This window comes from Terrapene carolina, unplaced genomic scaffold, assembly GCF_002925995.2.
Source record: "Terrapene carolina triunguis isolate 2854851 unplaced genomic scaffold, T_m_triunguis-2.0 Scaffold89, whole genome shotgun sequence".
In the NCBI taxonomy this organism is placed as follows: Eukaryota; Metazoa; Chordata; order Testudines; family Emydidae; genus Terrapene; species Terrapene triunguis.
In genome coordinates this window covers 22865729-22882667 of record NW_020664440.1, presented here as the reverse complement: position 1 = coordinate 22882667, position 16939 = coordinate 22865729, and the positions used below count along the sequence as shown (strand labels likewise).

At 46.4% G+C, this 16939-nt stretch overlaps 1 protein-coding gene across 1 annotated transcript in view; it reads right to left on the bottom strand.

Moving 5' to 3' along the window:
- Positions 1–6268: 6268 nt before the first annotated feature.
- The window catches only part of DNASE1L3 (deoxyribonuclease 1 like 3), a 19091-nt gene continuing 8420 nt past the window's right edge, over positions 6269–16939 (bottom strand). The window contains exons 5-8 of the mRNA XM_029911195.1: positions 8894–8910; positions 8374–8531; positions 7987–8083; positions 6269–7031 (exon numbers count right to left, since the gene is read on the bottom strand). Of these exons, the coding sequence (XP_029767055.1) occupies positions 6903–7031; positions 7987–8083; positions 8374–8531; positions 8894–8910 (401 nt within the window). The 3' untranslated portion in view covers positions 6269–6902. The remainder of the gene's footprint in view (positions 7032–7986; positions 8084–8373; positions 8532–8893; positions 8911–16939) is intronic.

Genomic DNA, 16939 nt, shown 5'->3' with positions numbered 1-16939 from the left:
AGACACATAGCTAGATAAAGTGTTGAGTGGCCATGCTGGAATGAGGACAGACCATGCTCCTGGGAAAGGGATGGGGCCCTGGAAGGTGAATGGAGGGAAAACGCTAGCTCATTTTAAGTGTCAAGATATACTTTCGCGAGTCTGAAAGCAGATAGTTTTGATGGGACTGGATATTGTACCACTCCAGTCTCACACCTGGAATGAGGCAGCTCTGCAGGAATCACTCCTCTGTTAATATAATGTATGCTATCCAAACTCAGGCAGTAGTCCCATTGGAGACACTAGGAAATAACCTCATTGCAGACCATGGGAGTTTTTCCGGAGTCACAATTGCAGCACTGGGCTTTTAATTTTTTCTAATAAAATTTTATTTGCACTTTGTTCTTGCTCTGTTAGGATTGTTGCAGTGAAAACATAGATTTTTAGCTTCAGAAATGCCTCTTTGTTTTTCACTCAGCCATAATATTGGTCCTGGCCTGCCGAGGAGCAAGCCTCGGGGGGCCATTTTTGAAGCTATGAAAATTTCATTTTCTAGTGCAAAAATCCTGTTCGCTCATAAACAAAGCGCAAGCGGCCTCATGCAGCTAAAAAGCTGATGAAGCCCAAGAGAAATGTATTTTGTCTACAGAATAAATCAAGAATGCTGCAAGCTTTTAAATTTTTAAAAGCTGCTTTTTGAGGAGAAAAAATAGATATTCCTCCCCCTGGTGAGGAAAGTGATGTAGTACACAAAAAGTTAAGCATATTAAGATACATTTTCTGTTAAATTTAAAGAGTACAACACAGGAAAACTGATGTCCTATTCTATAGACCTATTGAAAGGTCTCATAATATTACAAACCACTCAAACTTTGAATGCCTACTTTGCTGTCTCCCCAACCCCAGCCGATTATTATGAATCTGGGTAATATATCTTCTCGGAGCTCTGCAACAAAACTACATCCCATCCCATCATGAACCATCTGCATGAGCACTGTTTGAACATGAACATTTCTCTACAATTGCTAGAAGCTCCTCTAGACAATTGTATCTAAAAAACGAAGTCGGGTGTCTTCATGTTTGACGCCAGGGGTGGCTCTATGTTTTTTGCCTCCCCAAGCATGGCAGTCAGGCGGCCTTCGGCGGCGTCTCTGCGGGTGATCTGCCCACCACCGAATTGCTGCCGAAGCTGCGGGACCGGCGGACCTCCCGCAGGCACGCTGCCGAAGGCTGCTTGAATGCCGCCCCCCACGGCTTGCCGCCCCAGGCAGGCGCTTGCTGCGCTGGTGCCTGGAGCCGCCCCTGTTTGATGCCTGAATATTTATGGCAATTCGTATTCTTTCTCCTCTCCTCCCCTCCATATTTTGCATTAAGGATTATATTCATGTTTACAGCTGAAGACAAAGCATATAAAACACCTCAGTAAAATACAATGATATTTTTTAGAGTACATTTGTCATTGCAGATGGCCATTTTTGTTATCTCTGAGTGATACTTATTTCTGTGTACATTACTTCTTTCTGAAAGCCACAAAGGAAATAGATAATGCACAATAAGTCATGAGGTCCGGATGTTATGATTGTTTTTGTAGAGTAACCTTTAAATGAAACATAACTGGTACCAGATAGTGGCATTTAATAAAACTTAAAATGTAAATAATTGTTCTAAATCTGGCTTTATTTTGTCTTTAGTGCAGTATAACTACCAAATTCATGGCCATGAAAAATGCATCACAGACCATGAAATCTGGTCTCCCCCCATTAAATCTGGTCTTTTGTGTGCTTTTACCCTATACTATACAGATTTCATGGGGGAGACCAGCATTTCTCGAATAGGAGGTCCTGACCCAAAAGGGAGTTGCAGGAGGGTCGCAAGATTATTTTAGGGGGGGGTCATAGTATTGCCGCCCTTACTTCTGTGCTGCCTTCAGAGCTGGGCAGCTGGAGAACGGCAGCTGTTGGCCAGGCGCCGAGCTCTGAAGGCAGCTCCCCGCCAGCAGCAGCACAGAAGTAAGGGTGGCAATACCATACCATGCCATCCTTGATTCTTCACTGCTGCTGGCAGTGGCTCTGCCTTCAGAGATTGGCTCCTGGCCAGCAGCCACTGTTCTCCAGCTGCCCAGCTCTGAAGGCAGCGCCCCTGCCAGCAGCAGCGCAGAAGTAAGGGTAGCAGTACCGCAACACACCCTCCCTCCCCCCAACTCCTTTTTGTGTCAGGACCCCTACAATTACAACACCCTGAAATTTCAGATTTAAATAGCTGAAATCATGAAATTTAAATTCCTATGACCGTGAAATTGACCAAAATGGGTGTGGATTTCGTAGGGCCCTAAGTGTAATCAGGGAGATTATGGAACTGCGTCCCCTTAGGACTAATTCCTGCAGCAAGTTTAGTTTTTTCACACTGACTTGATCTATTATACTCTTAGCTTCTGTCTTCAAATCCATTCTCCACACGGAATAAGCTTCCACATAGGTCAATCCTTTTTTTCCTTTTAAAAACAATATCTTGTTTGCCTTCCTGCCTGCCTGCCCCACCATTCTGCCAATCTACAAAATACTTGGGAAGTAAGGGTGTTCTTAATTAATTCCCCAAACTGCCCAGTTAAATTGACAGCTTTCACAAGTCTTTCACCCAACAGGGTGAGGTATCTACATAAAGCTATATGGGATTGTTTGAGGAAAAAGATCATTGTAGCATTGAATAATATTATCCGTTGCCGTTTTTAAATCTATGATACTGCAGTGTTTGCTGCTGTGAAAGCTTTGGGGGGAAATGCAATTAATTTCTGTGTAAGCCTAGAAGAAATCAGTGTTGAAATAATCAGATTGTACTTGAAATCACAACCTCGCTCTATTGAGGGAGTCCACAGGAAACCTCTCCCGTGGCAGTTACACCTGTGGGGTGTATGTGAGAAAGGATGAATGTTAACGGCAGGAGGAGTGACTGGCTGGCTATGGAGTGAGAACAAACAGGGCATTGTTACTTCTTGGCTGCTTTCATGCAGGAAAGGGAAATGGATTTTTTTAAGAAGATGTCATTTCTGGAATCAAAACAATCATTCTGCAGGAGAAAATGGATTCTGTGTCTCTAGCACAGTACGCCATGAATGAAGAGAACAATTGGTAAAACTGTGTGTATTGACTTAGCAAAATTGTACTAGTTCGTATCACTGTATTGTCATGAGCAGGTTTATTTCACTTTAACCCTAGTCTTACTGCTGGCTCTAAAATATAATGTTCATTATTTCTGTTAATAAATCAGCACTAATGATAGTTCCTCTGGCACGGTTCTGTTAGCGTATCCAGAATGAGCCCATCTTTCAGGGAGCTAAGCAACTTTCCCATAAAGAATTGCCCTTGCCTAAAAATTTGGGGGTCTAGGATCACTTTGATTCATACGAATAACTTGCACCATCACTAGTTGGAGTTCCATATATATGTCCAACATGCATGGATGGGAGAACAAATAGAAATTCTCAGTCTAAATAAAAGAAGTTGGGCTGGGAGAAGGAAAATGAAGGATATGTTATGTTAAGGTATGTTAGCAACAAGAAAAAGGTCAGGGAAAGTGTGGGACCCTTAATGAATGGGGGAGGCAACCTAGTGACAGATGATGTGGAAAAAGCTGAAGTACTCAATGCTTTTTTTGCCTCGGTCTTCACAGACAAGGTCAGCTCCCACACTGCTGTCCTGGGCAGCACAGTATAGGGAGGAGGTGAGCAGCCCTCAGTGGTGAAAGAACAGGTTAAGGACTATTTAGAAAAGCTGGACAAGCAAGTCCATGGGTCCAGATCTAATGCATCCGAGGGTGCTGAGGGAATTGGCTGATGGGATTGCAGAGCCATTGGCCATTATCTTTGAAAACTTGTGGTGACCGAGGGAGGTCCCGGACGTTTGGAAAAAGGCAAATATAGTGCCCATCTTTAAAAAAGGGAAGAAGGAGAACCTGGGGAACTACAGACCAGTCAGCCTCACCTCAGTCCCTGGAAAAATCATGGAGCAGGTCCTCAAGGAAACCATTTTGAAGCACTTGGAGGAAAGGAAGGTGATCAGGAACAGTCAACATGGATTCACCAAGGGAAAGTCATGCCTGACCAACCTGATTGCCTTCTATGATGAGATAACTGGCTCTGTGGCTATGGGGAAAGCAGTGGACGTGATATATCTTGACTTTAGCAAAGCTTTTGATATGGTCTCCCACAGTATTCTTGCCAGCAAGTTAAAAAAGTATGGATTGGATGAATGGACTATAAGGTGGATAGAAAGCTGGCTAGATTGTCGGGCTCAATGGTTAGTGATCAATGGCTTGATGTCTAGTTGGCAGCCGGTATCAAGCGGAGAACCCCACAGGTCGGTCTTGGGCTGGTTTTGTTCAACATCTTTATTAATGATCTGGATGATGGGATGAATTTCACCCTCAGCAAGTTCGCAGATGACACTAAACTGGGGGGAGAGGTAGATATGCTGGAGGGTAGGGATAGGATCCAGAGTGACCTAGACAAATTGGAGGTTTGGGCCAAAAGAAATCTGATGAGGTTCAACAAGGACAAGTGCAGAGTCCTGCACTTAGGATGGAACAATCCCATGTACGGCTACAGGCTGGAGACTGACTGGCTAAGCAGCAGTTCTGCAGAAAAGGACCTGGGGATTACTGTGGATGAGAAGCTGGATATGAGTCAGCAGTCTGCCCTCGTTGCCAAGAAGGCTAACGGCATATTGGGCTGCATTAGTAGGAGCCTTGCCAGCAGATCGAGGGAAGTGATTATTCCCCTCTATTCGGCACTGGTGAGGCCGCATCTGGAGTATTGCATCTGGTTTTGGGATCCCCATTACAGAAGGGATGTGGACAAATTGGAGAGAGTCTAGCGGAGGGAAACGAAAATGATCAGGGGGCTGGGGCACATGACTTATGAGGAGAGGCTGAGGCAACTGGGCTTGTTTAGTCTGCAGAAGAGAAAAGTGAGGGGGGATTTGACAGCAGCCTTCAAATACCTGAAAGGGGGTTCCAAAGAGGATGGAGCTTGGCTGTTCTCAGTGGTAGCAGATGACAGAACAAGGAGCAATGGTCTCAAGTTGCAGTGGGTGAGGTCTAGGTTGGATATTAGGAAACGCTATTTCACTAGGAGAGTGGTGAAGCACTGGAATGGGTTACCTAGAGAGGTGGTGGAATCTCTATCCTTAGGGGTTTTTAAGGCTCGGTTTGACAAAGCCCTGGCTGGGATGATTTAGTTGGTGTTGATCCTGCTTTGAGCAGGGGGTTGGACTAGATGACCTCCTGAGGTCTCTTCCAACCCTAATCTTCTACGATTCTATGATATGCTCACTCCTTTGGATGCTTTGATTCATTCTGCTCTTTTTTACCTATACAGTAACTCCTCACTTAACGTTGTAGTTATGTTTCTGAAAAATGTGACTTTAAGCGAAATGATGTTAAGTGAATCCCATTTCCCCATAAGAATTAATGTAAGTGTGTGTGTGGGGGGGGTAGGTTCCAGGGAAACTTTTTTCACCAGACAAAAGACTATATTATGTATATATACACACACACACAGTATAAGTTTAAAACAAACAATTTAATACTGGTACACAGCGATGATGATTGTGAAGCTTGGTTCAGGTAGTGAAGTCAGACGGTGGGATATTTCCTAGGGAATGCCTTACTGCTAAATGATGAACTAGCAATCGGCTGAGCCCTCAAGCGTTAACCCATTGTTGTTAATCTAGCTTCACACTCTACAAGGCAACACGAATGGATGGAGGGGAGACAGCATGGCAGACAGAGACACTGCGTGTGTGTGTGTGTGTGTGTGTGAGAGAGAGAGATGTGCATTGCCCCTTTAAATATGCTGATTGCACTCTAAGTACACTGCCTTTTTAAGTAGATTCAGCAAGTTGAGACAGCTCCCTCCGTCCTGAGCTTTGTCGTATGTCCTCCCTGCTCTATGGAGATGGGGTAAGCGGGGTGAAGGAGCAGGGGGTGGGGGACACCCTGACATTAGCTCTTCTCCCCCCGTCACCGCAAGCAGGAGGCTCCGGGAAGCAGCTCCAAGGCAGAGGGCAGGAGCAACATATGGCAGTGGGGGGAGGGACAGCTGAACTGCCCACAATTGATAGCCTGCTGGGTGGCTGCCGCACAGGGAACTTACGGGAACAGGGAGCTGATGGGGGGGCTGCCGATCCACCCTGGTTCCAAGCCCCCACCAGCTGATGGGGGGGCTGCTTTTTCTGCAATCAGTGGACAAAGCAGGTGGCTGCCAAACAATCTTATAAGGAAGCATTGCGCAACTTTAAACAAGCATGTTCTCTAATTGATCAGCAACGAAACAACGTTAACCGGGATGACTTTAAGTGAGGAGTGACTGTATTCTGAAACATGGTGGGTTAATGGGCCAGATCCTTAGCTGGTGTAAACTGCCATAGCTCAGTTGAAGTTAATTGATCTGTCCCAAAGAGCAGAATAAGAGTATACTGCAAGTAGTGCTACCCCTGCAGTGCTATTCTGAGCCCCTGACACTAAAAGTTTTTACCTGTATGACACAAAACAGGAATGCCAGAATTCTAGAACAATTATGAATAAACAGACTTCTCAGTCCAACAGGCCTAGAAGTAGAGTGTGTGAAAGCATTTCATATTAAAATATCTCCCTACATTTGTATTCAGCATGACAAGAATTCAGCAATGTTAATTTTAGCTGATTTATTTTTAGTTAGCTTATAATAATCTACAGACTTCATTCATCTTCCTAGATAATATTTCACATTTAAACAAAGTATTGGTTTTTTCTACTAAATATTGCATCAGGAAAGAGTACAACTAGGCTAAGTTTTAAACATTATCTGTTGTTTTAAAGTGAATGTTTGGGGTGTGTTTTTACTATTTTAATGTACACAGAAAGGATGATAGCAAGAGAATCCAAGGTGCCTAGGACGACAAATGGTAGAGAGTTCTTGTTTTTCTTTTCTTTGCAGCAAGTGATCTTGGTCCGTTGAGGAAACCCCGGGTAGTTTTAAGCTCAAACACTACTGGAAAGTGATCACTAACTTCCAGAGCCTGTGAAGTTAAAAAAAATATATTCACAGTATGTAGCACAAAACACAGCTTTAGTTGGATACAAGTATTCTTCCCTTCTTGTCCTGTTCCTGTGTTGTTATGCAGTGCTGCTATGCATTGTTAGCTATCTGCCATATTCTATTCTAGGGGTGGCTGCATTTCAGTGGTAGGTGAAGTGATTCCTGTGAAAGTAAAAGCTTTATACATGGAAATGAAGCTAAGACTGGTTTTATAAAGAGGGCCATTATTCAATATTTTTATTGTTGGTTGCTTTATTGTGTCTGTTTGATGAACACTGAAACATTACTGTTTCTCTTCAAGACAGAGTGCCGCTAGGCAGGATGTTGTCTTACAGGAGCTCTGACATTATGCCTCATCATTCCAAAAAGACCTTTCCCACTCTACTGTGATATGCTAACCCACTGTGCTTTTAGCAGGTTCATTTAACCATACAGCTACGGAAGCTGAGAGTCCTCTCTTGGAGCCAGCTGCTAGATTGGCTTACAGATATGTAGCACATTGCATCTGTGGATTAGAAGGCAATTCATTCAACATGCACCCAGGGGCGGCTCTATGTATTTTGCCGCCCCAAGCACGGCAGTCAGGCGGCTTTCGGCGGTGCGCTTGCGGGAGGTCCAGCTGGTAACATGGATTCGGCGGCATGCCTGCGGGAGGTCCGCCGGTCCCGCGGCTTCGGCGTACCCGCTGCCGAAGCTGCAGGACTGGCGGACCTCCCGCAGGCATGCCACCGAAGGCTCCCTGACTGCCGCCCCCACAGCGACCGGCAGGATGCCCCCCCTCCGCGGCTTGCCGCCCCAGGCACGCGCTTGGTGCGCTGGTGCCTGGAGCCGCCCCTGCATGCACCATCCAAAATCAGAATATTCTTTATTTGGCAAACTCATTATTTAAGCACTGCATATGGTCCTGTAATGAAAAACCAAAAAGGAAGCCATACCTGCTCTTCAGTCATTCCAAAGGCCCTTTGAAAATCAATGATATCAGCTGAGTTTGGGACAACAGCGTTGATGAGCTTTTCACCATGGATCACAATTCTAAAAGAAGCAAAGAGTCATTCAGAGGTGTCTAATGCTCCTAGACATGTGTCCGATTTTGAAGATTAAAAAAAAAGTAACTATGTTGTGTGGTGAGTGATTTAGCAAAATAATGACATGATAATGGAGTAACCAACACCAGGGCTTCTTTAGTGCAACGCTGGCCATTCCCAATGTCTCTGTGGTACTCCCTCCATCTCACGTGACCTAGTATCCTGCAAATACCCTACCAGGCATAGTGCTTTCTACCTTGAGGATCCCCACTGAATGTTTCTCAAGTGAATTGTTACCTGTCGTATGCACAGTTTGTGCTGTTCCTAACTGTTGTGTCGTTTTTGTCACCAATTAGCCACACAAACTCAGAGTGAGTTTTCAGCCTGATGTTCTTCCAGTGCTTCTTTGGAACATAACCACAGCCAGCGTTGAAGTCCCCCATGAAGATGAAGTTCTGAAAGGCAGGATTGTAAGAGATAAGTTAACTTATCAGCAATAAATACTCAAAGACACCATTTAGAAAATGGCAGTAAAAACAGGGATGGATGCTTAAAATATATAGATCAGCGATACTCAGACCTCGGGAGCTAAACTAGCGATCAACATTACCCAAAAGAGCCACAGTCGTGTGAATTCATTGTTTCATTTACTATAGTACTATTCATATTTAAACAGTATGATGGGAAATATATAATTATTCTCACAGCAAAATGACTGACCAAGTATTATTATTTTATCAGCTACAATTGGTTAATAACATAGTAAAAGCAGCCTGATTGGTTAATAACTTAGATTGGTTAATAATTTAAATCACACTGTTTTAATATCATGTGCTGCAGAGAACCACAGGAGGCACATTAAAGAGCCACTTGCGGCTCGTAAGCCTCAGTCTGAGTATCACTGAAATAGATACGATTAAGATAGAGGGTCTGATCCTGCTTTCACTGAAGTAATCAGACCAGCTATAGCCATCGCAGCTATAACTCCAGTGATGTCCACAGATTGCATAAAGGATGTATTTGGCTTAGTAGTAATCTTAACATTGATTTACTATTTTTATTATTTATTTATTACAGTAGTGTCTGATGACACTAGATTCAAATTCATAGATTCTAGGACTGGAAGGGACCTCGAGAGGTCATCGAGTCCAGTCCCCTGCCCGCATGGCAGGACCAAATACTGTCTAGACCATCCCTGATAGACATTTATCTAACCTACTCTTAAATATCTCCAGAGATGGAGATTCCACAACCTCCCTAGGCAATTTATTCCAGTGTTTAACCACGCTGACAGTTAGGAACTTTTTCCTAATGTCCAACCTAGACCTTTTTCCAAACTCCTTGCTCAGATCTGGTCCATTATGGAAAGGCTGAAATTGCAAACTCTGCTCCAAACCAATATTTGTATGGGTATGAGGTTCAGATCTGTAGGTGTGATTTGGCCTGACATCTAATTAGATATAAATAATCTTTCAATACCTGCTTGTTATTACTTGGGAAGAGTGTGTGTGTGTGTGTGTGTGTGTGAGAGAGAGAGAGAGAGCGAGGGGGGGAGAGAGAGAGAGAGGGGAATGGGATTTTTTGGCCAATGTTGGCATATAGTTTAAAAGAAAAAGAAAAATCCACCATCCTATTTGCAGAGCCCATATTTCACTGTACAAAGATATACAGAGATTGAAATATCCATATACTTTTCTTGCTGAACAGCAGTTGTAATTTTTATTCTGGGAGTTTTGTTTGCAGCTATTCCATCTCTGAGACCAGAACATGTGTAAGTAATGTGGTGAGCAGAGGACTGGAAATGAAAGCGGCACAGCAAGCTGGGAAAGGTTTTCAGAATGCTTATTTTCTTTAGATTTGGTGTTGGAGCCAAACTATATTTTGTTTAATTGACCCCAAATAATATTTAAGAACCCACATCTTTTGCATTGTACACATGATGAGCTCAGTTCTTGAGATGCCACTTAAATTGTGTCCCAAAAATAGACATTTCAGAGAGCAATAAAGAAAAGTGGCCTGTGTCCTGCAAATGTTTATGCATGTGCATAGCTTTACAAATGTAAGATAAGCACATATGTAGGTGTTTGCCTGTGCATGTGTATCAGTGCAGATGCAGAACTTGTATACAACTTAGGAGGACACTTTCAGCAACTGGGTTTCACTTGATTGTTAGACACAGGCCTGGTCTACACTACGAGTTTAGGTCGAATTTAGGAGGGCAGCCGGAGCCCTGGGAGGAGGGCGGCGAGCCCCGGTGGTGGCTCCGCTCTTCCCCCCGGCGGCCAGAGCGCCGGTGGCCGGGGGGAGGGCGCCGGGGAGGAGGGCGGCCAGCCCCCGGGGGGGAGGGCGGCGAGCCCGGCCGTGGCCCCACTCTCCCCGGCGGCTGGAGCGCCGTGCCGCCCCCCTCCAGGTGCCACCCCAAGCACAAGCTTGGTGGGCTGGTGCTTGGAGCCGGCCCTGGACACGTCCACATGATTAAGCCCTTTTTTCCAACTTAAAGGGCCCTTTAAACCGGTTTCTTTACTCCACCTCCGACAAGGGGATTAGCGCTGAAATCGGCCTTTCCGGGTCGGATTTGGGGTAGTGTGGACGGAATTCGACGATATTAGCCTCCGGGAGCTATCCCAGAGTGCTTCATTGTGACTGCTCTGTACAGCACTCTCAACTCAGATGCACTGACCAGGTAGACAGGAAAAGCCCCGCGAACTTTTGAATTTCATTTCCTGTTTGCCCAGCGTGGAGAGCACAGGTGACCACGCAGAGCTCATCAGCACAGGTAACCATGATGGAGTCCCAGGATTGCAAAAGAACTCCAGCATGGACCAAACGGGAGGTACGGGATCTGCTCGCCATATGGGGAGACAAATCAGTGCTAGCTGAACTCCGTAGCAGTAAACGAAATGGCAAAATATTAGAAAAAGTCTCAAAGGCCATGAAGGACAGAGGCCATAACAGGGACGCACAGCAGTGCCGCGTGAAAATTAAGGAGCTAATGCAAGCCTACCACAAAGCCAGAGAGGCAAACGGAAGGTCCGGGGCAGAGCCGCAGACATGCCGCTTCTACGCGGAGCTGCATGCCATGCTAGGGGGTGCAGGCACCACTACCCCAACCCTGTGCTTTGACTCCATCAATGGAGAATCACGCAACAGGGAAGTGGGTTCGGGGTACAAGGAAGATAGCTCACAGCAAGGAAGCAGAGAAACCGGTTTCCCCAACAGCCAGGATATGTTTATCACCCTGGACCTGGAACCAGTAACCCCCGAACTCACCCAAGGCGTGCTCCCAGACACTGAGGGCGCACAAGGGACCTCCGGTGAGTGTACCTTTGTAAATATTACACATGATTTAAAAGCAAGCGTGTTTAATGATTAATTTGCCCTGGCAATCGCGGCCAGTACAGCTACTTGAAAAGTCTGTTAACGTGTATGGGGATTGAGCGGAAATCCTCCAGGGACATCTCCAGAAAGCTCTCCTTGATGTACTCCCAAAGCCTTTGCAAAAGGTTTCTGGGGAGGGCTGCCTTATCCCGTCTGCCATGGTAGGACACTTTACCACGCCAGGCCAGTAGCACGTAGTCTGGAATCATTGCATAACAAAGCATGCCAGCGTATGGTCCTGGTGTTTGCTAGCATGCAGACAACATCCATTCCTTATCTCTCTTTGTTATCCTCAGGAGAGTGATATCATTCACGGTCACCTCGTTGAAATGGGGTGATTTTATTAAGGGGACATTCAGAGGTGCCCGTTCCTGCTTGGCTGAACAGAAATATTGCCCGCTGTTAGCCACGCGGTGGGGGGGAGGGAGGAGGGTTAGTTGGGTTTGTGCTGCATGTTAACCCGGAAACCGCAGCCCCTCCTTTTACATTGCAAACCCGTTTTAAATGGCCAACCCAACGGGTGCTTGGTATCGGAAATGAGGGCGCTGCTATTTGAAACCATTCCCACATGTTATGAAGGTTAAAAAAGCCAAAAGACTGTGGCTTACCATGGCTGCCTGCAAGCCGAATTCTGTTGCCTGGCACTGCGTGAGTGATCTCTCACACCAAATGGGCAGGCCCTCAATATAAGAGGAAAAATGCGACCTTGTAACGAAAGCACATGTGCTGTGTAATGTGAACAGCAAAATTTAACGTGAAAGAGTGTACCCATTGTTCTCTAAAATGTCTTTTTTAACCACCTCTCCCTTCTCCTCCATCAGCTGCAAATGTTTCTCCTTCGCAGAGGCTAGTGAAGATTAGAAGGAGAAAACGGCGGACTCGGGATGATATGTTCTCAGAGCTCCAGATGTCCTCCCACGCTGACAGAGCAGAGCAGAATGTGTGGAGGTAGTCAATGTCAGAGTGCAGAAAAGCACAATATGAATGAGAGGAGAGGTGGCGGATGAATCGCGGGCTGAACAGAGCAAGTGGCGGGCTGAAGAGGATAGGTGACGTCAGCTTGCTGACAGAAGGCAAGAGTCAATGGTCCGGCTGCTGGAACATCAAACTGATATGCTCCAGTGTATGGTTGAGCTGCAGGAAAGGCAGCAGGAGCAGAGACCGCCGCTACAGCCCCTGTGTAACCAACAGCCCTCCTCCCCAAGTTCCATAGCCTCCTCACCCAGACGCCCAAGAACGCGGTGGGGGGGCCTCCGGCCACCCAGCCACTCCACCCCAGATGATTGCCCAAGCATCAGAAGGCTGGCCTTCAATAAGAGTTAAAGTTTGAAAGTTTTAAACTGCAGTGTGTCCTTGTCCTTCACTCCTCCTGGGCTACCTTGGCAGTTATCCCCCTAGTTGTGTGATGAATTAATAAAGAATGCATGAATGTGAAGTAACAATGACTTTATTGCCTCTGCAAGTGGTGCTCGAATGGGGGAGGGGAGGGTGGTTAGCTTACAGGGAAGTAGAGTGAACCGGGAGGGGATGGGTTCATCAAGGAGAAACAAACAGAAGTTTCACACCGTAGCCTGGCCAGTCACAAAACTGGTTTTCAAAGCTTCTCTGATGCGCACCGTGCCCTGCTGTACTCTTCTAACCGCCCTGGTCTCTGGCTGCGCGTAATCAGCGGCCAGGCGATTTGCCTCAACCTCCCACCCCGCCATAAATGTCTCCCCCTTACTCTCACAGATATTGTGGAGTGCACAGCCAGCAGCAATAACAATGGGGATATTGGTTTCGCTGAGGTCTATCCGAGTCAGTAAACTGCGCGCTTTTAAACGTCCAAATGCACATTCTATCACCATTCTGCACTTGCTCAGCCTATAGTTGAACAGGTCCTGACTACTGTCCAGGCTGCCTGTGTGCGGCTTCATGAGCCATGGCATTAAGGGATAGGCTGGGTCCCCAAGGATAACTATAGGCATTTCAACATCCCCAACGGTTATTTTCTGATCCAGGAAGAAAGTCCCTTCCTCCAGCTTTTGAAACAGACCAGAGTTCCTGAAGACGCAAGCATCATGTACCTTTCCCGGCCATCCCACGTTGATGTTAGTGAAACGTCCCTTATGATCCACCAGGGCTTGCAGCAGCATTGAAAAGTACCCTTTTCGGTTTATGTACTCAGTGGCTTGGTGCTCCGGTGACAAGATAGGGATATGGGTTCCGTCTATCGCCCCACCGTAGTTTGGGAATCCCATTGCAGCAAAGCCATCCACTGTGACCTGCACATTTCCCAGAGTCACTACCCTTGATATCAGCAGGTCTTTGATTGCGTTGGCTACTTGGATCACAGCAGCTCCCACAGTAGATTTGCCCACTCCAAATTGATTCCCGACTGACCAGTAGCTGTCTGGCATTGCAAGCTTCCACAGGGCTATCGCCACTCGATTCTCAACTGTGAGGGCTGCTCTCATCCTGGTATTCTGGCGCTTCAGGGCAGGGGAAAGCAAGTCACAAAGTTCCATGGAAGTGCCCTTACGCATGCGAAAGTTTCGCAGCCACTGGGAATCGTCCCACACCTGCAACACGATGCGGTCCCACCAGTCTGTGCTTGTTTCCCGGGCCCAGAATCGGCGTTCCATGGCATGAACCTGCCCCAGTAACACCATGATTTGCACATTGCTGGGGCCCGTACTCTGGGAGAGGTCTATGTCCATGTCAATTTCATCATCACTCTCATCGCCGCGCTGCAATCGCCTCCTCGCCTGTTTTTGCTTTGGCATATTCTGGCTCTGCATATACTCCAGGACAATGCGCGTGGTGTTCATAGTGCTCATAATTGCCACTAGGGTGACCAGATGTCCCGATTTTATAGGGACCGTCCCGATTTTTGGGTCTTTTTCTTATATAGGCTCCTATTACCCCCCACCTCCGTCCCAATTTTTCACATTTGCTGTATGGTCACTGTGACGTTGTGCAGTCTATATGGTTTTATAAAAATATAAGTGAATATAATGTAACTGGGATATGCTTCATGCAAAAGGTCTCTTGTAAGGTATCATTACAAAGCTCATAATCTACTGAGTGTGATCATCCTATTTGTAGAAATGTACCACTCTTGTATCTAAAACTAGAAATATAAAACATAACTCTGAGGGCCTATTGTAATTATGTAAAGTGTGGGCCATTAAGGATGGTTTGGAATCTTGACGACTCACATTGTCTGCAGATGGCTGTATTTACCTGTGAGTCTTCCTGTATATGTGTGTGCTGGCAAGTGAGTAATGAAGTCTTGCAGTGACATGTGATCATGTCACCTGAACTGGAATCCATCTTCTTTAACCTGGTGCTTTTCCAGTGAGGGGGGGTGGAAACCCAGAAGGACAAAGGGTTCCCACCTTATGCAAAAGATATATAAAGGGGTGGAACAGAAGAGAGAGGGAGAGGAGCCATCATGGAGAATCCCCTAGCTAACACCTAAGCTGGAACAAGAACTGTACCAGGGGAAAGAATTGTGCCCAGGCCTGGAAGGTGTCCAGTCTGAGAAAAACTTACTGAAGCATCTCTGAGGGTGAGATTATCTGTATTTAGTTTGATTAGGCATAGATTTGCGCATTTTATTTTATTTTGCTTGTGACTTACTTTGTTCTGTCTGTTACTACTTGGAACCACTTAAATCCTACTGTCTGTATTTAATAAAATCACTTTTTATTTAGTAATTTACTCAGAGTATGTATTAATACCTGGGGGAGCAAACAGCTGTGCATATCTCTCTATCAGTGTTATAGAGGGCGAACAATTTATGAGTTTGCCCTGCATAAGCTTTATGCAGGGTAAAACGGATTTATCTGGGTTTAGACCCCATTGGGAGTTGGGCATCTGAGTGCTAAAGACAAGCACACTCCTGTGAGCTGTTTTTAGGTAAACTTGCAGCTTTGGGACAAGTGATTCAGACCCTGGGTCTGTGTTGAAGGGGACTGGAGTGTCTAATTCAGCAAGACAGGGGGCTGGAGTCCGGAGCTGGCAGGGAAAACAGAAGCAGGGGTAGTCTTTGCACATCGGGTGGTAGCTCCCAAGGGGGTTTCTGTGATCCAACCCGTCACAGTCACCCTAATTGCCACGGTGATCTGGCATGGATCTGGCTCCATGATCCCAGTGTTATGGCGTCTGGGCTGAAAAAAGGCGCGAAACTATTGTCTGACGGAGGGAGGGAGGGGCGAGTGTCGACATGGCTTACAGGGAATTAAAATCAACAAAGGTGGCTGTGCATCAGGGAGAAACACAAACAACTGTCACACAGAATGGCCCCCCCAAAGATTGAACTCAAAACCCTGGGTTTAGCAGGCCATTGATTTCATGGAGGGAGGGGGAAGCAAATTAATACAGAACAAATCTGGTCCATCTATCTTTTACATCTTAGGCTGGCAGCAGATGGTGCAGCATGACTGATAGCCATCGGCATCTTCTGGATGCTTGGCAGAAAATGGTGCATTACGACTGCTAGCCATCATCGTCAAGACGGTGCAATAGGACTGCCGGCAGGACTGAGTCTCCAGGAGACAAAACATGTCTGCCCAGGCGCCTCTGACCGAACTCACTGAGGAGTACGACGATGATGGATACCAGTCGTAATACAGCATCTGCTGCCAAAAGGCAAGGAGCTGCTGCTGTATAGCAATGCAGTCCCACGTCTGCCAGCACCCAGATAGCCGATGACGGCTACCAGTCATACTGCACCGTCTACTGCCAAAAGGCAATTAGCTGCTGCTGTGTAGCAATGCAGTACCACGTCTGCCGGCACCCAGATGACATATGGTGACGGTGAGCTGAGCAGGCTCCATGCTTACTGTGATATGTCGTCTGCACAGGTAACCCAGGAAAAAAGGCGCGAAACGATTGTCTGCCATTGCTCTCACGGAGGGGGGGTGCCTGACGACATGTACCCAGAATCCCCCGCGACACTGTTTTTGCCTCATCAGGCATTGGGATCTCAACCCAGAATTCCAATGGGCGGCGGAGACTGCGGGAACTGTGGGATAGCTACCCACAGTGCAACGCTCCGGAAGTCGACGCTAGCCTCGTTACTGTGGACGCGGTCCGCCGACTTAATGTACTTAGAGCATTTTATGTGGGGACACACACAATCGACTGTATAAAAACGATTTCTATAAAACCGGCTTCTATAAATTAGACCTAATTTCGTAGTGTAGACATACCCAAAGTTACAATGTAAGATACAGTAATGCGCCTTATGGGGAATGGAGGGAGACTCAGTCCAGACTTCTCATATGCTTTTGATGAGCTCTAAACTTGCTGGATTCTTGGGCGGGTGAATGGACAGGGTGCAGGGCAGGGAGGGACATGAGAGCTGGTGCAGAGAGCTCATTAAAGATGTTTGCCCAATGTGCAGTAAAAAGCAAACAGTTGGGATGATGGAGTACTCTGTCCACCCACATAAAGAGAACATAGTGGAGATCAGAGAGAGATGCAACAATGGCTAAAA